Source organism: Agelaius tricolor, unplaced genomic scaffold (assembly GCF_023055355.1).
Source record: "Agelaius tricolor isolate 1412-34295 unplaced genomic scaffold, bAgeTri1.0.p SCAF_36, whole genome shotgun sequence".
NCBI classification, from domain to species: Eukaryota; Metazoa; Chordata; class Aves; order Passeriformes; family Icteridae; genus Agelaius; species Agelaius tricolor.
The window spans coordinates 643773-663682 of NW_027269296.1; the positions used below are offsets into that span (position 1 = coordinate 643773).

At 67.4% G+C, this 19910-nt stretch overlaps 1 protein-coding gene across 1 annotated transcript; it reads left to right on the forward strand.

Moving 5' to 3' along the window:
• Positions 1–8377: 8377 nt before the first annotated feature.
• On the forward strand, positions 8378–15707 carry CRYBG2 (crystallin beta-gamma domain containing 2). Its single transcript, XM_071453348.1, has 19 exons — positions 8378–10297; positions 10829–10873; positions 10957–11075; positions 11287–11470; positions 11550–11689; positions 11773–11899; positions 12185–12220; positions 12307–12434; positions 12592–12718; positions 12960–13102; positions 13172–13298; positions 13387–13419; positions 13512–13624; positions 13704–13833; positions 14012–14151; positions 14270–14393; positions 14898–15056; positions 15351–15510; positions 15619–15707. Exons 1-19 carry the CDS (start codon positions 8378–8380, stop codon positions 15705–15707), a joined length of 4044 nt encoding a protein of 1347 aa, XP_071309449.1.
• The last annotated feature ends 4203 nt before the right edge of the window (positions 15708–19910 follow it).

The window sequence follows — 19910 nt, forward strand, 5'->3', positions numbered from 1 at the left end:
CCCGACACTCGCTTGCAAATTCCGAGTTGTGGCTGTTACCGCCTCCTCCCTCCTCCTCCTCGGCCAGCTTTGAGGGTATCAGGCCAGCCAAAAAAAAAAGGAAAAAAAAAAAAAAGGAGGAAAAAAAAAAAAAAAACAACAAAAACCCCAGCTTAGACCCCGCCGGGAGGGAGCCGGGAGAGGTTTGACTCCATCTTCACTCCAACAATAGGGGTGGGAGGGAGCGGGAGGGTTTTTTCAAAGGCTCCCAAATTCTCGCAGACAATGGCAGCCCCCGCCCCCCCCCAGGACCCACCCGCGGGGCCGGGGGGCGCCGGGCCCTGCTCCGCCATCCCGTCCCCACGTGATCCTAATTAACCCCCCCGGTAATAGCGACACATTCCGGGAGGGATTTGCGGCGGGGGGGCTCTGTGGGCTGACCCCCCCACACTTAGGGCACTCGGGGGCGAGGCCACCTGTCAAGAGAGGAGGTGACACCGGGCAGGGGGGGCTGGAGCTGGGACCCCCGGGGGCAGCTCCCGCCTCGTTTCTCCACGAGCGGAGCCACCTGCGAGCCGCGGCCCGGTGGGACGGGGGAACCGGCACCGGCCGGGCTGCAGCGCGGGGGAGGGGGCGGCTTCCCGGGGCCCCGGGGGCTCCCTGCGCCCCCAACCCCATCCCGAGTCCCGGGATCGTGCGAGCCCCGGGATGCGCAGCCCCCGCGGCCCCGTTCCCCCCGGTGCCGGCGGCAGCGGCGCGGGCAGCGGTGCCGGGGCGGTGTCGGGGGCCCGGCGGGGACAAAGGGCGAGCGAGTGACCAGCGGCTCCATTTCCGGCGGCGGACAATGGCCCGGCCGGCCGCGGGGGCACAGCGCCGCCCGCCGCCGCGCCGGGACCGGGGCCGCCCCGCGCCGCCCCCGAACCGAACCGAACCGAGCCGGCGGCGCCCCCCGAGGGGAACCCGGGGCCGGGGGTGGCGTCTGAGCCCCCCGCGGCCGCCCCACGCGGGGCCGGTGCCGCGTGGTGTCACCGAGCCGGGCACCGGGGGGCACCGGGTGGGCGCCGGGAGCGGCGGGACCGCGGTGTCACCGCGGGGGGACCCCGGGCCGGGCCGGGGCTGGCGGTGAAATCCCGCGTGGGGAATCCCCCCGTGAGGGCTCCGCCGCCCGCGGGGCCGCCGCCGCTGGCCGTGGTGCTGAACCGCGGCCCTGTCCAGGGTCCTGGCGCTGCCTTCCTCCTCCTCCTCCTGCTCTTCCTCTCCCTCCTCCCGCTCCTGCCCCGCACACCGGAGACTCCTCCTTGCCCCTTCCCCATAGAGCCGAGCAGCCCCGCTGGACCCCACGGGCGGACGGCAAAGGAGGAGGAGGATGAAGAGGAGGAAGAGGAGGGTTTTTCTCTGTGCAGGCACCCCAGTGAGCTGCTGGGAGCTCAGGACTCGGTGCAGGTGGATCCGTGTCCCACAGGGACAGAGGGGGAGGTGTCACGAGTGACCCCACCCGGTGTCACAGATTGTCCCCTCACCTTCATCCTGCTCTCAAAGGGCACGAGCCGGGCTGGAGGAAACTCCTCTGCTCTCTCCTCGTCAGTCCTGAGCCGAGGATTCCCCAAAGCCGAGGAGCAGCTCCGCACCCGCAGCAGGAGGAGGGGAGGGTCTGGCCGGTGTTTGCTGCGGGATCCCCGCTCCCGTCCCTGCCCAGGCTCCGGCAGCCGCAGAACTCCCGGGCCCGGACGGGGCTGGCGGCGGTCCTGGCGGGAAGGAAACCGCGCTCCTGTCCCTGTTCACCTCCCCGCCCCTGATGGAACTCACAGCCAGCGCGGGTGGCGGCCCGGGACCATCCCAGCACCGTCCCGGGACAGGAGCGGTCTGGCCCCCTCTCCTGGCTGCAGAGGTTCCACACTCATCCTCGTTTTCCTCTCGGCTGTGGGACAACCGGGGCAGGAGGGGAGAAAGCCACCAACCCACCCTGCACACGGCTCATCCGCCTCTGCCCATCCCTGCTTCCATCCCAGCTCCTGCCCCGCTTCCCCCGTTTCTGTCGGGATGTGGGGAGGGCGCAGCCTGCGCGGTGTGAGGGCACGGTGGAAGGATCTGCTGAGCAAAGAGCTCATCCTTGCTTTGTCCACACCGAATCCTTCAGGAAATAACCCGCACCCTGCACCGGCCTCCCCCCGCGGCCCCCTCCTGACGGACAGCAGTGACAGCAGCAGCCCCCGAGGCGCTTTCCTGGAACTATTCGCAGGCAGCAGCAACTTCCTCAGCACCCCCCGGTTTCTGCCCGTCCTCGGTGGCTTTCCAGCCAGGGGACGCAGCCCCATCCCCGATCTGGGCACTTCCATCCCCTCCGCGGTGCCGTGTCCCAGCCCACAGCAGCAGTGTCACATTTCCGTGCGCGCTGTGTTTGTTTTCGGGGCTGCTGAATGGCAAACGCGGAAGGGAAGGGACGGGGACTCCTTCCTGTTCTTTCAGAGCCCGTGGCTCTGCCCTGCTCGGCTTCAAGGGAAGCGCCGGCAAAGCGGCCGCTTTCACAAATAATGGCTTCATTAGATTGAAAGAAGTGGACAGTGACCTCACTGAAATGGACTTTCTGACCCCTGCTGACCTCTGGCCCCGGCTCTGACAGCCTGTAAATCTTCCCCTCGGCACGGCCGGGGCCAGGCCAGCGGCTCCGTGATCCCAGCGGCTCCGTGATCCCAGCGGCTCCGTGATCCCAGCGGCTCCGTGAGCCCTGCGGCTCCGCGATCCCTGCGGCTCCGTGAGCCCAGCGCCGGCGCTGCTGTCCCCGGGCCGGAGCCGTGGAGCTGCCCCGGGGCTCCCCCCGGGCCCTGCCCCGGCAGGATCAGCCCTGGCATGGGCAGCACCCGGGCACGGGGGTGGCAGCGCTGGCAGAGATGGGGACCCTGGGTGTGCCCAGCGCTGAAAGCCCCTCCAGGGTCCTGAAGGGCCGCGGAAAATGATCTTATCTGGGCTGAGGCTCCAGCGCCACCTCGCAGCGCTGTCACTGTCACCGCTGACCAGCAAAGCATCCTCCGAGCTCCTGCCAAGGAAAACGGATCCCTGTCCCTGCCCAGCCCTGCTGGCTGCACACAGACCCACAAACCTCCACCCCGTCCCGTGGGCACAGAGCCGGCCCTCAGCCCCAGCCCAGCCAGCCCAGGACTGCCCAGTCCTGCCAGGCCATTGCTGCTGGGGAAACTGAGGCACGAGGGCAGCGCTGGGCGCCCACGCTGGGCTCTCCACCCCAGGGCTGGCAGCGAGCCCCTCACAGCACCTCCCTCCTCCCCGCCCTTCCACGCTGACCTTTGGCTGCGGAGCAATCAATAAAGGAGCCACGGGGCTGCTCCTCCCCCTGCCCGGCCCCCACAGCCCCCAGCCGGGGCTGAGGATGCTCCCAGCGCTGGGAACGCGGGGCTGGGGGGACCCTGGCACACCGAGGGTGCCCTCAGCAGGCAGCACCTTCCCAACCCTCCAAAAACGCTGCCCTGGGGCTCCTTTCGGGCTGTGGTGCCCCGGAGCTCAGGGGATGGAGCGTGGCTGTCCTGCCCTGTGCCCAGGGGGGCTCCCGGGGCGCTGGCACCGGCACGGGGAGTATGAGGAGGCTCCTGAGGGCGCTGCCAGGCTCGCCCCGCAGGGCAGAGGGGCACAGACACAGCCGTGCCCCGGCCTGCAGCGATGGGCTGTGCCCAAATTCGGCAGCTCCCTTTGATAGAAGCCCCGGGGCAGCAGCTGATTGATCGATCGGCGGCAGGGCGGGATTGATCAGCACCTCAGCCCATACATATTCCTGCTCCCTGATAAAGGGGAATCGATGGCTGAAGGATGTTCCTCGGAGGCTGCAGACCCCCCCAGACCAGAGCTCACACGTCTGCCCTTGCCCCTTAAATCCCCCCAGCCCTGTTCAAACCTCACTCCCCCAACAGCAAACCCAGGCAGTGGGGGAGAAAATTGCTAAAATTGCTTTGGGGGAGCCAGGAGGGCACGGCAGGGTATTGAGGAAAGGCAGAGCCTCTCCTCAGCAGCTGAATCTCACCTCCCAAAGCATCGGCCTCTCCTGCATCTTCCTCCTCTCAGTGGTGGCCTGGCAAACAGGGCTCTCATCTTTCTTGGGGGGCTGGAGAACCCCCATCAAATCCTGCTCAGGGCACTCCCAAGGAGCTGAGCCGGCTGATACCTCCAGAGCCCACGGCCCTCACTGCCTCCAAACACAGCAGCGGCTGCCCCGCCCCGGTGCTGGGAGCTGGGAACGCTTGGCAGCTGTGGCCGAACGGAGCTGAGACCTCCGGATCCCGCTGGGAGCGGGGAGCGGCACCCCGAGTCCACCGGGGCAGGGGACACGGCTCATGGGGGAGTCCCTTTCCTCTTCCTCTTCCTTTTCCTCTTCCCTTTCCTCTTCCTTTTCCTCTTCCTTTTCCTCTTCCCTTTCCTCTCCTACCTGCCCATTCCCCCCGCTGGAGGAGCGGTGACCGCGGGACGCCCCTGGAGCTCCGGGAGGACTCGGGGCCGGACTCGGGGCCGGACTCGGGGCCGGACTCGGGGCGCTCTGGGGCTCCCCCCGGCCCCGTTTCCCTGCCGGGAGCTGCGGCTGAGCCCGACCCCGCCCGTCCCCAGCGTGCCCCGCTCCGTGTCCCTCCCTTGGCACACAGTGACTCAAGGCCCAGGCTCGCCCCGGTGTCCCTCCAGTTTCTCCAGTGCCCGGGGAACTGGTTTGCTGCGGGGGGAGCCTCCCCAGCGCTGACTCAACGCTGCCCGGCCGGTGCAGGGAGCTCCCGCTGGAGCCGCGGCTGGCTCGGCACGGACACCCACCCTGGCACAGCCTGGCACAGCCTGGCACACGCCAAACACGCCAAACACATGCGTGCACCCGCACTGACCCAGCCCCAGCACCGGGCCGGGACCCCACGGCTGCCCCTCCTGCAAGCACCGGGGGGATGCAGGGCGCACATCCCGTGCCCGAGCCACAAGCACCCGCTCAGCCACCCTTGGGAGCCCGGCCGAGGGCATGGGAGGGCACCGGGAACCGGCCAGAAGCCGGCAGAGGGATCTCGGCCGTGCCTCAGTTTCCCCAGCACGTGAGCGGCGCCACCCAGAGCGGGGTGGCCCCGGCAGGGCTGAGCTGTGGCCACCTGCGCCGGGCTGGCAGTGGCCGGGGAGGCTCCCGGGCAGGGCCAGAGCCGGGAGTGGTGGCCCCGGGCACCGCAGCGGCTCCGGGAGGGCAGGGCTGGCCCTGCTGCGCCCCGGGTCAGGGCTCCCGCGGTGGCCCAGGGCTACTGCGCTGGGCACCCCCTCCCCGAGCCCGCGAGAGCCCCTCGAGACCCCCCAGACCCGGGGATGTCCCCGCACTCCGAGCCCCTCGGGAACGCGCTGCAGTGCCGGGGGCTCCGCGTGGGACCCCCGAGGATTGACCCGGGGCGCCCCCAGCCCTGCGGACCCCCAGCCCCTCCCTGACCTGCTGGGACCCTGCAGCCCCCCCGGCCCTGCTGGAGCGCCGCGCTGGCCGGAGGTGCGGGGACAAAGCGGTCCCTGGTGTCCCCTCCGAGGTTCCATCGCCCTTCGCTCGGTGGGCGGTGGGACAGAGCGGGGGGGGCCCAGAGCCACCCGGAGCCACCCAGGCCGGCTGGGCTCCCTGCGGCACTGCTGAGTCGGAGGAAACGGGGGAGCCGGGTCGGGAACCAGCCTGACCGGCTCCCCGGCTGTCAGCACCTGAGGAATGCCAAACCTCCGCTGCGCCAGGGCTGGGTGCTCAGGGCTGGGTGCTCAGGGTGACTCTGCCGGTCCGCCCAGCTGTGCGGTGTGCAGAGAGCAGCCCCGCGAGCCCGCTCGGCGCGGCGCGGCACGGCACGGCTCAGAGCACGGCACGGCTCAGAGCCCGGCACGGCTCAGGGCACGGCACGGCTCAGAGCCCGGCCCGGCACGGCGGGACCCTCGGCCGGCAGGTACGGGGGTTGCGGGGCACCGGGCGCTGCCCGGCTGGCGGGGGCTGTCAGGGAAGAGGTTCGGGGGTTCCCGGAATTTGGGGGGCTCGGGGGGTGTAATCCAGCTCCTGCCACCACAGTGCATCCCAAGAGGTGCCAGAGTGAGCTGGGCTCCCGCACGCCTGCAGGACCCGGGCTGAGGGGGCAGCGGGGCTCCCCTGTCACCGCTGTCCCCCGCCGTGCCGCAGGGCTGGCCATGGCCCGGCAGAACAGGGGCAGCGAGCGGGGCCGGGGGCTCCCCTGCGCTCCCCATGAGCCTCAGCCGCCCAGCCCAGATCCCCGATTCTCCTGAAGGTGGCAGGTCCGCTCTCAGCCCGCGGTGACAGAGCTCAGCCCAACGTGGCCGCAGGCTCAGCTTAGTCCGTGGTCACCGGCTCAGAGGCAGCCGCAGCTGCCGCCCTCGGCCCCTCCGTCTCTGCTGGGTATCAAACAGCGCCTTTGACTCGGGTGCTGGGGGACCCTTTGGGGTGACGGGAGGCAGCAAACGAGGTCAGGGGCTTGGCTTGGCCGAAGGGGATTAATTAGAGCCGTGCTGGGTGCCCCGGTGTGGCAACAGCGCTGGATGCAGCCTGGCACGTCCGGGCAGGCGGGGATGGCCGGCAGCGGCAGCCTGGGAGCTGCAGGGTCTTGTCCTCCTGTCCTTGCGTCCTCGTGTCCTTGACCCATTGCTGCAGTGGGAATTGGTGTAGCAGAAACAGAAAGTGCTGGGGCAGTGCAGGGCTCTGGGTGGGCTCCTTTCCCAGGACTGGGGGGCTCAGGGGGGCACCAGGTGCAGGGATGGGATGGGATAGGAAAGACCGACCTGGAGATCTTCGGAAATGCAGCTCCAGGTGAGAGGGAGGATGCTGAGTCAGCAGGTGCTCCCTCCCCCCAGCACGGAGCCAGCATCCCTGTCCCTGTCCCTGTGTCCCTGTGTCCCTGTCCCTGTGTCCCTGTGTCCCTGTCCCTGTGTCCCTGTGCTGTCCTGCAGCCATCCTGCACGGCCAGTGCATCCATCCCCCTTCCACTGGCATATGCCATGGCCCTGGGGACCCGGCTGTGGCCCTGGGCACCCAGCTGTGGCCATGCGGCTGTGCAGCCCCACCCAGGCTGGTCCCAGCCTCCAGCGGTGCTGGCTGCCCCAGACAAGGTCTCATCGCCTTCCGGAGAAATGACACAAACTCTTCCTATCTGTTCTGGAAAGACCTGCTGGGCCGGGCTCAGGAGGGCGCATGGTGGGCTGGCAGCAGGGACAGGCAGCTGCCTGTACCCAGCACTTCCCTGCCTGCCCCCGGCCCCTGATCGCCCTCGGGGCTGGGAAAACCCAACCTGGCAGGGCTGGATTGGTCCCACCCGGCTGCTGCAGGATGAGCTCCTCTCCCGAGGTGTCCCCCAGGGAAAGCAGCCCTGGGATTTGTGCAGGGAGGTGTCCCCATTCTGGATGGGGACCTTAATCCCAGCCTGTCCTCGGGCTGACCCCAAATCCCCGTCCCCGCCACTGCCCCCAGCTGGGCGGTGACGCTGCACAGCTCCTAACTGGGAGATACTGGGACGTGGGTGCCCTGCCAGCTCCCTCCCCAGCACCTGCTGTGTCAGCTGCCTCCCAACCCCAAACCAGCAATAAAACCTTTCTGGGGCAGGCACATCCCCCCAGGCCGAGGTGGCACTGTGTCCCTGTCCCCTGCCCTGAGCCCCAGAGCGACGCCCACCCTGCAGCAGCCATCGCCAGGAGGTGGAGCTGCGTGCTGGGGACAACCTCAGGTCGGGGGTGAGCTCTGGACGATTATTCCCGTTCGTTTCCTCGTGCCCTGCTGGGAGGAAGCTGCAGAGGAGGACGCAGCAATCCCACCTTTGCCAGGCAGCCACAGGAAGGGTCAGGGGATGCAGCTGCTCAGGTCTCCACCTCCTCCTGAGCACCCGATCCCAGCTCCCGATCCCAGCCAGGCTTTTCCCCACGGAGCAGCTTCCCTGTTGTTTTCTGGGCTTGTTTGTTTGCTGCTTCTGCTGACTCGGCGCAGCCCTGCTGCCCGCCTGACTCATCCCGCAGCTCGGGGCACGGCACGGCCCGGCTGCATCGTGCACGCTCACCCGAGCCCCGCCAGGCTCACCCGAGCCCCGCCAGGCTCTGCCACGGCCCGCAGCCCGCAGCCCGCCCCGGTGTGGCAGAGCTGCCCCCGGCCCTGCCGGACACAGCAGCGCTGGCACGGCCGGGCACAGGGAGTCCCCACACCCTGCGTGAGCCCCAAAACCGCCTCCTGTGCTCCCAAACTGTCCCTCAGGATCACAGGGAGCTCTGGGGGTTTAAAGGCCCGCTTTGGGACCCGCGGGGGGTGTTCTCAGCTCTCCCAGACTCCTTCTGTCCCCGCAGCTCTGCCAGCCCCAGCGCGGCGGCCGCGGGGGCTGAGCCCGGCAGCGCGGGGAGAGCCACGGAACTGGAGCCATTCCCTGCCATGGATCCGCCGTTCCGGCACAGCAAGAGCAGAGCCTTCGTCTCCAGCGCGGAGCTCAGCATGAAGCCGGGGGCCGCGGCTGCCCCCGAGGGCCGCTCCCGCTTCCAGAAGGTCTCGCTGGTGTCGCGGCGCCTGCAGAGCCCCGGGAGCGCGCGGGGCCGGGACGGGAGCCCGTCCCGCGTGTCCCTCCTGCTGCAGGCCTGGGAGAGGGAGATCGTGGAGAAGACGGGCTCGGGCTCCGGCCCCGCCGCCCCGACCCACCGGGAGCACGCGTCCCCCGCCGGCCTCCTCAAGGACTTCACGGCGCACGGCCCCATCTTCTCGCAGGTCTACGCCCCGGCGCAGCGGCCCCGGCGCCAGGACGAGCGGGGCAAGGGGGGGCCCGGCGGGGACGGCTCCCCCTCCGCGGAGGTGCCGGTGCACCGGGAGAGCTACGTGCACGGCACCCTGCTGCCCACCCGCCCCGCCGAGCGTCCCGCGGCGGCTCCCGGGGACGGGCCCGGTGCCCCGGGTGCCGCCAAGGCCGGCAGCGCCCCTGCCCTGCCCAGGGCCCGGCAGGTCACCGTGCTGCGGACGGGCAGGGACGCGGAGGGACGGGGGGCTCCGAACGGGACGCACGGCACCGCCGGGGCCACCGCGGCCTCGGCACAGCGGGACAGCCCCGGGCGGGAGGGCAGCGGCTCTGCGGCGGCCGCAGCGGGCAGGGAGAGCTCGCCGGGCAGCGCAGAGGCCGCCGGGCCCCCAGAGGAGGCATCCCCCGAGGAGAAGGACTCAGCACAAGCCGAGCCCGAGGCGGTGGAGGCGGCTCCGGGGGCCGGGGACCCGCAAAGCAGCGTGAGCAGCTCCCCGCAGTGTCCCTCGGCTGGCCGGGCTGCTCCGGCTGCCACGGGTGAGGGAAGTGTGGCAGATGCGGATGGCACCATGCCCGCCACGCCAGCGAGGACAGAGAGCGCCCCGGGGGCTGGCAGCATCCCCGAGACCCCACCCTCAGAGGTGAGCGAGGGTCCAGAGCCTTCATCCGAAACAGCGGCACCAGCAAAGGCTGAGATTGAGCTGGAGGGGGAGGAGACGACGGGAGAGCCCCAGGGCGCAGCCCAAGAGCCCGAGAGCGTCCCCGAGCCCCCCAGCGAGCCCCCAGCCCCCGAGCCCGCGGCTGAGAGCCCCCCGGACGCGAGCGAGGAGGACCCCGAGCTGCTGGTGGACATGGAGATCTTCGTGGACACGCTGCGGAACATGGAGCCCTCGGAGATGCGGAAGGCGCCCAAAGCCCCGCGGCAGCCGCGGCCGTCGGCGCTGGGGCGCTGCGCCGCCCTGCCGCCCATCCACGAGCACCGCGTGGCCCCCCGCGCCCCCCTGTCCCTGCCCCAGGCCCTGCGGGAGCTGCTGGAGCGGGGCCCGGCCCCGGGGCGGCCCCAGGAGCCCCCCGAGGAAGAGGAGGAGATCGAGAACCCCTACCTGAGCCCCGAGGAGCGGGCGGCCGCCGGGAGCCGCCGGGGGGTGCCCGGGGACGGCGCGGAGGGCGAGGGGTGGGTGGAGGGGGGCTCGCTGGGAGAGGATGGAAACGCCAAAGCGGCGGCCGAGAGGAGCGTGCCCTTCCGAGGGAACGTCCTCAAGGGCATGGCGCTGCTCTCGCACTTCCTGGAGCAGCGGGCAGCCGGGGCCGAGGAGGGCAAGCCCTACTCCCGCCTGGACAAGAGCGTGCTCTACGGCCGCTTCGTGTGCCCCGGCGCCGCCCTGCTCCAGCTGCCCCACGGCAGCGGGGGCTCGGACCCACCCTGCCCCAGCGACCACAACGGGCTGGGCCCTGCTGGCCATCCCGGCCCCGAGGTGGCCGTGCTGGAAGCCCTGAGCTCGGGCTCTGTCCCTTCTGTCCCCGAGGAGCCAGAGAGCACCGTGACCCTGAGCCTCGAGCCTGTCCTGGTGAGTGAATCCCAGTGAATCCAGCACTGGGGGATGCTCTCCTTCCCTGCAGCATCCTTCCCTGCTCCCAAAATGTGGCTGGTGCTTCCTCTCTGGTCAGAGAGGCCATGGGGTGAAAGTGCAGGCACTGGGATGGGTCATGGGAGGGCACTGGGATGGTGATGGGAGGATACTGGGATGATGATGGGAGGACACTGGGATGGTGATGGGAGGGCACTGGGATGGGTCATGGGAGGACGCTGGGATGGGTCATGGGAGGACACTGGGATGGGAGGTCAAGGGATGGTGATGGGAGGTCAAGGGATGGGAGGGTGCCAGCACGGCTGCTGGGAGGGTCCCGGGCAGGTGCCAGGAGGGTCGGGGGCAGACGGGAGGCTGCTCCCCAGCAGGGCAGGAATGCTCGAGGTGTGGCTGCCCGGGGCGGTGGGAGGGCCTGGCAGGCGCCAGACGCGAGGCTGCAGGGCCATGGCTGCCTCAGCCGAGGTGGCCCCGCGCTCCTCACCCGCCCGTCCCCCGGGCTCTTCCCAGCAGGACGATAAGGAGGGCTTGGAGAAGATCAACACAAGACCCGGCAAGGTACAGGGAGGGCGGTGTGGCCGGGCAGGGCTGGCGGGCCGGGCCGGGCTGGCAGCACTCCCGGGCCGTGTCGCCCTCCCCAGATCATCCTCTACTCCGACGCCGGCTTCGCGGGGCACAAACGGGAGATCTGGGACGACATCCCCGACGCCACGTCCTGGGAGCTGTCCCACACCATCTCCATCCGAGTCATCCGAGGCGGGTAGGGACAGGCGGAGAGGACACCAGGGAGGGCAGCCCGGGCTCCGGGAGCGCCCGTGCTGCCGCTGCTAATCACCTGCCGCTGCTAATCACCTGCCGCTGCTAATTACCGGCGCGGCGGTGCAGCCCGTGCCCCCCACACCCTGCCCCGGGGGCCCGGCGGGCTCCGGTAACGCGGGATCTCCCCCGTGTCGCCCCCACGCCGCTCGCAGGTGGGTGATGTACGAGAAGCCGCGGTTCCGAGGGCGCAAATGCGTCCTGGCCGAGGGCGACGTGGAGATCGACAACCCCTGGACGGCGTACGGGGACACCGGGGACACCGGGGACAGCGGGCACGGCCGGCAGCCCCGCAGCAGCCGCCCCTTCCGCATCGGCTCCTTCAAGAGGGTGGTGCGGGTGAGTGCCGGGACCCCCGAGCCCCCGGCTCTGCCTGCGGGCACAGAGCGGGGCCCGAACGCCGCCGCTGTCCCCGCAGGATTACCGCACGCCCCAGATCAGCCTGTTCGCCCAGGAGAACGGAGAGGGCGCCCGGCTCCGCTTCAGCGGCTCGGCCGAGGACACTCGCGAGCGGGGCCAGGCGCTGGCGGCCGCCTCCATCATCGTCCACTCGGGCCTGTGAGGGGACCCTGGGGCTGGGGGCTGCGGGTGGGCTCGGGTACCGGCAGGAACAGGGTGTGACCCCTTTCCCCATCCCCCAGGTGGCTGCTTTACTCCAAGCCTTTCTTTGACGACGATCCCTATGTTCTGGAGCCGGGCGGGTACCCCAATTTGAAGGCTTGGGGAGCAAAGGAGCCATCCATCTGCTCCATGCATCCCATCAGGCTGGTGAGTGCTGGCTCTGGGGGTGCTGCCAGGGGTGCCAGGGCTGTGTCCAGGTGTGAGTGAGTCCTGGCAGCTCCTGGCTGCCATCAGTGAGATCACGGCATGGGAACGGGCCAAGCGTGGCTTTGGAAAGTGCTCCTGAGGGTTAGGGGTGAGGGAAAGCTTCAAAAGAGCTTCTTGAATGAAAATGACCCAAAACCCAGCTCAGACTTTGTAGGGTGGCAGCAGATGTCCCTGCGAGGTCTCCTCCTGCCACCACAGCCTCACTGGGGCTCCTTCTCCTTCCAGGGCTGTCCCGTCGTGGAGAGGCCTGGTGAGCCACAGGTGAGCCAGGAACCCTGGGCTGGGATGGCCCTGGGACCCTCCTCACCCCACCTTGTCCCTTCCTCACCTTTCCCACCTGTCCCCAGGTGCTGATCTATGAGGCTGCAGCTTTCCAGGGCCGCAGCTTCACCATCAGCAGGGACATCTACGACCTGAGGCGCCTGCCCGAGCCAGCTCTGCCCACCGTGGGCTCCCTGCGTGTCCTGGGGGGCTGGTGAGTGCCACGGGGAGGGCAGGGCTGGCATCCCAGCCAGGAAGGGCTGTGGGATGGCTCCGGGGCACCTGGGGGAGAAGCTGCGGATGGTGCCCCCGTGCCCCAGCACGTGGAAACCCTCTGGAGTCCTCAGTGCCCGTGTCTGCCTGTGCCACAGCTGGGTTGGCTACGAGAAGGAAGGATTCCGTGGCCACCAGTACCTGCTGGAGGAAGGCGAGTACCAGGACTGGAGGCAGTGGGGCGGCTACAGCCAGGAGCTGGTGTCCCTGCGGCTGATCCGGACGGTGAGGGCAGCAATGGGAACGGCTGGGGAAGGGATCTGACACATCTAGGCACCCCCATCCCATCCTCACCCCCAAAGGGAGCCGTCCCTGCCTGCATCAGGCAGCTGGGCAAGGCCTGAGATCCCCCAAAATCATCCAAGCAAAGTTTGGCAGCTGCTCCCACCCTCGGCTGTGCGTGTGCCCAGCCCACAGCCCCTTCCCCTGACAGACCAGGGCTTGGGGGGGCTCCTTCTCCCCACAGGACTTCTCTGACCCAGCCCTGGTCCTGTTTGAGGCCATGGACTTCGAGGAGGGCGCGAGCGTGGAGCTGAGCGAGGCTCTGCCCGACACGGGGCTGGCCGGCTACGGCAGCGTCACGCAGTCCATCCACGTGCTGAGCGGAGTGTGAGTGTGCCAGGGGGCTGGGGGGACACTCGGGGGGGGAAAGGGCCAGCACTCACCTGCCCCCCACAGCTGGGTGGCCTACGAGGGCCCCAACTACTCGGGCGAGCAGTACATCCTGGAGAAGGGCGTGTACCGCAGCTGCGAGGACTGGGGCGCCACCGACTGCCACATCGCCTCTGCCCAGCCCATCCTGCAGGTGAGGGGACAGCCCCTGCCCCACGGCACCCCCCGGGCTGGTGGTGTCACGGGCAGACCCCCACCAGCCCCGCTCTGCTTCCTTCCAGGTCAGGGAGCACAACCTGCACTTCGTCTCCAAGGTCAGGGCTGCTGGATGGGGAGGGGGCTGCAGCCCCTTTGGGGTGCTGGTGATGCTTTGCCCCCTCACCGAGCCCTGTGCTCCCCTGCCCAGATCCTGCTTTTCTCAGAGCCTGACTTCTTGGGGGATCACGTGGCCTTTGAGGAGGACCAGGAGGCCCTGCCCGAAGCCTTCACCCCGCGCTCCTGCAGAGTCCGCGGGGGCAGGTGGGGTGTCAGGGTGCTGGGGGAGGGATGGGTGCCCTCCACGACAGCTCTGTCAGCTTGGAACGCTCCTCCCCACCAGCTGGATCCTGTTCGATGGGCAGGACTTCACAGGGGAGCAGCACGTGCTGTCCGAGGGCGAGTACCCCACGCTCAGCGCCATGGGCTGCCTCTGCTCCACCGCCATCTGCTCCTTGAGGAGAGTTCCACTGGTCAGTTCCTTTCCTTTCCTTTCCTTTCCTTTCCTTTCCTTTCCTTTCCTTTCCTTTCCTTTCCTTTCCTTTCCTTTCCCCTTTTTCCTCAGGATGTTTTTCCCCTCTCATGGCACCCCCAGTTCTGGCTCTGCCCCCCAGGAGCCCTCACTCCCCCCTTTGCCCCCCAATCCCACAGTTTTTCTCGGAGCCCTCCATCTTCCTGCACGGCCTGGAGTGCTTCGAGGGGAAGGAGATCGAGCTCAACTCCGAGGTGCGAAGTCTGCAGGCTGAGGGTTTCAACAACCACGTGCTGTCCGTGCGGGTCAAAGGAGGGATGTGAGTGACCCTGGCACCCCTGGGTGTCCCCTGCCCGCCTGGGGTGACCCGTCCTGTGCTCCCCTGGGTGTCCCCTGCCCGCCCAGGGTGACCCCTCCTGTGCCCCCTGTCCCCACAGCTGGGTGCTGTGTGAGCACGGTGATTTCCGAGGGCGGCAGTGGCTGCTGGACTGCACTGAGATCACCAACTGGCTGACCTACAGCGGGCTCCAGCATGTGGGGTCCCTCTACCCCATCCGCCAGGTGAGGGGCACCTTTGGGAGGGGACAGGGCCGTGTCACCCACTGGGGTGAACCCAAAACCCCGGGGCACGGGGCTCACAGGGAGACAGAGCTGCCAGCCCTGGGCTGGGGCAGCTGGAGATCCTGGCAGCTCTGACACAGGAACGGTGCCACCAGCTCAGCGCTGTCACCACAGATTCCTGTCCCCCACCCTGGGAGTGGCTGCCTTTGTGGTGAAATGCTCCCCGTGGGCAAGTGCCTCGTAAAACACACACAGCATCCCAGCGTGGGGAGTCGTGCCTGTGCCAGCTGCCAAGGACAGGTCACGGGCACAGCCATCGCCCAGGGACACCTGGGGACATCCTGGGGGGGAGAACAATGGGGAGAACCCCCCTGAATGCAGGATCCTCCCTCCCAGAGCCCCAGCCGGGTGAGGAGCTGCAGGCAGGCGGGTCTGGGGTGCAAGGCCAGGCTCCTCTCTTGCAGAGGAGGGTCTGGGGTGCAAGGCCAGGCTCCTCTCTTGCAGAGGAGGGTCTATTTTCACATCAGGAGCAGGGAGCTGCAGCTCTTCCTCTCGGTCCCCGACGATGTGGAGGACATGAAGGCGGGCAGGGTTGTGGTCTCCAGCCTGAGCGAGCAGAGCAGCTCCGTGTGGTACTACGAGGATGGGCTGATCAAAAACCAGGTCAGGGCTCGGCTGTGAGAGCCAGCGCCACCCAGGGGACCTGCAGCCCCTGGCAGGGCTCCTCTGGGCACTCCCCACACCACCGCGGGGTTTATAAGAGCTTCTCCCAGCCTCTGATCCCAAAGATCCGGCGATTCTCCTCCCCGAGTCTCCCCTGGGGATGTGAAGCCACCTCTGCCTTCCCCGCAGAGTTTTTGCCACCCTCACCACCCGCACCTCTCGCCGAGGGGGTCCCCACGTTGCAGCCCAGAGGCAGCTGCCCTAGAGGGCCATCCCTGCCCGTGTCCCCTGCAGGTGGCCCCCACCATGAGCCTGCAGGTGATCGGGCCGGCGGGGAAAGGAGCCAAGGCCGTGCTCTGGTCCGAGACGCGGCTGCCGCGGCAGACCTGGAGCGTGGACTCCCGGGGCAGGATCCACAGCCAGATGTTCGAGGACATGATCCTTGACATCAAGGGTGAGGCCCCAGCCCCGGACACCCCTGCTTTCCCAGGGACGCCCCAGAAGGGGGTGTTTCCATCAGGAGCGGGGATTGCCCTCCCCAAACCTCCCCCTCGCCCTGCAGGCGGCCGCAGCTACGACCGGGACCACGCCATCGTTTGGGACATGGCTGAGGAGCGAGCCACGCAGATCTGGGACATCCAGGTGCTGTGAGGGACAGAGGTGCCGTGGGGCAGGACGGGGACACCCTGCCAGCATCCCCACACTGGGGCAGGAGGCCTCAGACCCATCCACGCTGCAGCCCAAGCACCTCTGTCCCAGCTGCTGCTGTGGGGGATGACCACCACCCTCCCTCCATGGAGGCCTGAACACGGCCCATGAAGGATCCCATGGACACAGCCAGCGTGGCACCCTCTGGAGAGCAGCAGGGCCCCTCCCCACAGGTGTTCCCTCCCCCTGAACTGTATTTATGTACGTGTGTAAGATACAGCCCTGCCTGGCTGGTTGGTGTCCTTGTCCTTGTCGTGCGCACAGCCTGGCAGCTCCCCCAGCCCGATGCTGGTGCCGGGATGGGATCCCAGTGCCCTCTAGTGCCCATGGGCACTGGCAGCTCCGTGGGCAAGGACTTCGAGGAGGGAGGCACCGGCCAAGCCGTGCTCGGGGACCGCCCGGGGAACAGGCGGGGACGGCTCGGGGGATGCTCGGGGAACAGGCGGGGACGGCTCGGGGGATGCTCGGGGGATGCTCGGGGGACAGGCGGGGACGGCTCGGGGGATGCTCGGGGGATGCTCGGGGGACAGGCGGGGACAGCTCGGGGGATGCTCGGGGGATGCTCGGGGGACAGGCGGGGACAGCTCGGGGACCGCTCGCTCGGGAGATGCTCGCTCGGGGGTCCCGGCCCTGGCCCCACCCGGCCCCCCAGCCCCGAGGGTTGAAGCCCCGTGACGGGGCCGGTTCTGCGCCCCCACACACCCCCACCAGCCCCGGTACCGAACCGGGAGGAGGCGGAGACGAGCCCTGCGGGTCGGCACCAGCGCATTTATTGCTCCGCTCCGCGGGGCCGGGGGTCGCTGCGAGCGGCAGGAACGGGGGCGGTGCCGTCCTGGGGAGGGTCTCGGGGGGCTGCAGGGCCCCTGGGGCTCAGCGCAGGTGCAGGAGCAGCGCTGCCAGCCCCCCCAGCGCCGCGGACAGGAGCGGGGGGCTGGCGCCGGGCGGGCTCACGCTGCCGCTGGCCGTGGCGTTGATCGGGGCAGCGTCCTTCGGCGGAGACACCTCCTCCTTCGCCTTGTCATCCTTCGCCGTGTCCCCCTCCTTCGCCTGGCAGAGGGACTGGGAAAGAAAACAGCTTCAGACACCCCTCCAAGAGCGGCAGGGCGGTGAAAGACCCGAGAGCCCTCCCAGGATGGTCCTGGGGCAAAAGGAGCGGGGCACGCCCGCGCCCACGCTGCCCCAGCCCCGGCAGGACAAACAGCCGCCGTCTGTCCCCCGGTGCAGGTTCCAGCTCCGGGCTGGGCCAGGGCAGGGAGGGAAGTGAGCTGAGCTGTCCCTGGAACGGCTGCCCTGCCGCTAACCAGGGGCTTTCAGAAACCAGGGGGAAGTGGAGGGCGGGGAGCGGCCCCTGCCCTGCGAGGAAGTGGTGAGGAGGCGTCGGGGCACGGCCCTGCAGAAGGAGAAGGGCCGGGCTGCGGGGAATTCCCGTGCTGGGAGCGAGGGGCAGGGGGGACCCCCGAGGCCGGGGGTGCAGTCAGGGAATGCAGCACAGCCAGGGGTGAGCCCAACCTCTCTGCCTCTCTAACACTGCCCTGGCTGCTGGAACAGCAATGACATTTCCCAGGGTGAAGCACCCCCGTCCTCAGGGTCCCTCTGGAGATGGGGAAGGAGCAGGGACAGAGCCCAAAACTCTGCTCACACTCTTGCTCTCTTTGCCTGCTTTTCAGAGGGCGAATCCCAGCGTGTAAATGCAGCCTGTGGAGGCAGCAGCAGGGCCCAGCTTTGGGGAACTTCACGAGTGAAATAAGCACAGACAGATTTGGCCCCAACTCGTTGTAGGGGGAAAAAATCATCCCAAAAGCTGCCCCAAAGTGCACGGTGCCCCCCAAAGTGCTGGTGGTTCATCCCTAACACCCAGGAGAGCCCCAGTGTCCCTCAGCATGGCTCTCAGCCCATGGAGCCCCCAGCAGGAAGAGAAATAACCCAGTGGGGAGAGATGAGAGGAAAGCACAGGCCTGAATGCCCCTCCAGCTCAGCATCCCCACTGCAGGAGGGGCTGGGAGATGGGCTGGAGAGCTCTGCTGGGCTGGGAGATGGGCTGGAGAGCTCTGCCAGGCTTAGAAAGGATAGAAGATGGACTGGAGAGCCCTGCCAGAGCTTAGTGGTACCCTCAAGGTGAAGAAAGGCATTAAAAAATCCCCACGTGGAAGCGTTTGGACCTTGCAGAGCACAGCACGAAGCTCTCGCTGAGATGGCAGCGCTTAAAGCCGAAGAGAAAAGCCGGCCGCGGAGGTTTTGAGCAGAAAGCAGAGGCAGCCCCTCCTTACCAGGCACAGGGCGAGCAGGGCGAGCAGGGCGAGCAGGCGGGCGCGCTGCATGGCCGGGGCTCCGCGGGATCGGCGCCTCCCGTGCCGCTTCCCCGCCCGCCCCGAGCCTTTAAGGCGGCGGGGGCACCGCGCACCAATCGCGCCTCCCTTCCCCAAAAGGGGAAGGTCCCGTGCGCTGCCGGTGCGGGCGGGAAAGAGGTGCCAGACGTGGTGAGGGACCTGCGGGGCTGCTCCTCCGAGTCCCCTGCAGCAGCTCCTGGTGTGCCAGGATAAGGGCAGAATATAGAAATTTTCAGTTATAGATATATAGATATAGATATCTATATCTATATCTATAATATCTATCTATCTATATCTATAATATATATCTTAGATATATCTATTTTTTATCTATAATATATATCTATAGATTATATATATAGATTTATAGATATTTTCAGCTCTCCCAGAGTCACTGACTAGAGCTTAAAGACCAAGCGGCAAAATAAAATAAAAGGATGTAAAGGGCTGAGCGCAGGATGCCAAACGTGGCTGGAAGCAGTGGGGCTGCTCCTCTGCATCCCCTGGCACGGCAGCAGCTCCGTGGCATGGCAGGGATAAGGAGCAGAATATAGAAATTTTCAGTTATAGATAGATATTAGAGGCATGTTATAGATATATTGATATTCAGTTCTTCTGGAGCCACTGAATAGAGCCTAAAGACTAAGTGGTAAATCAGATAAAAGGATGTAAAGGGGTGAGCACGTGGCTGGAAGCAGTGGAGAAATAGATAAAAAGAACTACAGTGGGGTTTTTGTAAAAGTGTGTAAAAAGAAGCAACGGTGCGTGCCCAAAGAAAAAGTTCAAGGAAAGGCTGAAACCCCTCAGGCTCTGCTCCTGCCTGGTCTCTCTGCGCTCAGGCCCACCAAGGAGTGACTGGAACCTTCCCTGGGTCACCGGAGGCTTGGCAGGAGCAAACCTCCTTCCCTCAGGTGGAGCTGGAGCCAAGGCATCCCGCGGGATTTCAGATCCACACCCCAAATAAAGGAAATGCTTCCCTCAACCCCCAGCTCCGTCTGCCCACTGCAGCTCCCCGAGCTCCCTCACCCTGGAGGGAGCCCAGAAAAAGGGATGGGAGCAGAGGAAACAAAAAGGATCCGGTTATTTTAAGATGGTTTGAAGTGAATAAAGGCACTGGGGCGTGCTGAGAGCACGCACCTGCTGTCTGGGCTCGTGCTGCTGGAGCACATCGTGGTGATGTGTTCACCATGGTGAGCTCCTCCCGGCTTCCGCCCAGAGCTGGGGGATTTTCTGCAGAAAAGCTTCACCAAATTTAGTTCTGGTTTTGGCCAAGTAGAAATTACAGCCTCGTGAGCACAGCCAACATCCCTGGAAGCGTCCAAGGCTGCGTTGGAGCAGCCTGGGACAGCGGAAGGTGTCCCTGCCCATGGCAGGGGATGAGCTTTGGGGTCCCTGGAGCACAAACCCCTCTGAGGTTCTCTGCACACCCCATCAAAGGAGGGGAAGCCGGGGGGATCATTGGCTTGTCTCGCTCACCTCCAGCAGGTGAGACCGAGCTGCTGGAGAGCAGCAGAGGAAGCAGTGGGGTGGGGACAGCCAGGAAAGGCTCCTGGGATGGGGACAGGCGCTGGGGGAGCTCAGGGCATCAGCAAAACCCTGGGTGAGAAAACAGAGACTGAGGAAGCAGGAGAGGGCATCGGGAGGAGCTGCGCGGCGTTAGGGGCCTCAGGCCCGGCTGGTGGGTGTGTGCGGAGAGGAGCTGAGGACAAAAACGGGACCGGTCCCGGTCCGGTATCCCGGGAGAACGCGCGCGGTGCATGCTGGGAATTGTAGTTCACAGGTGCTGCCTCTCCCACCACGTGACCAGCGCCGGGCCAAT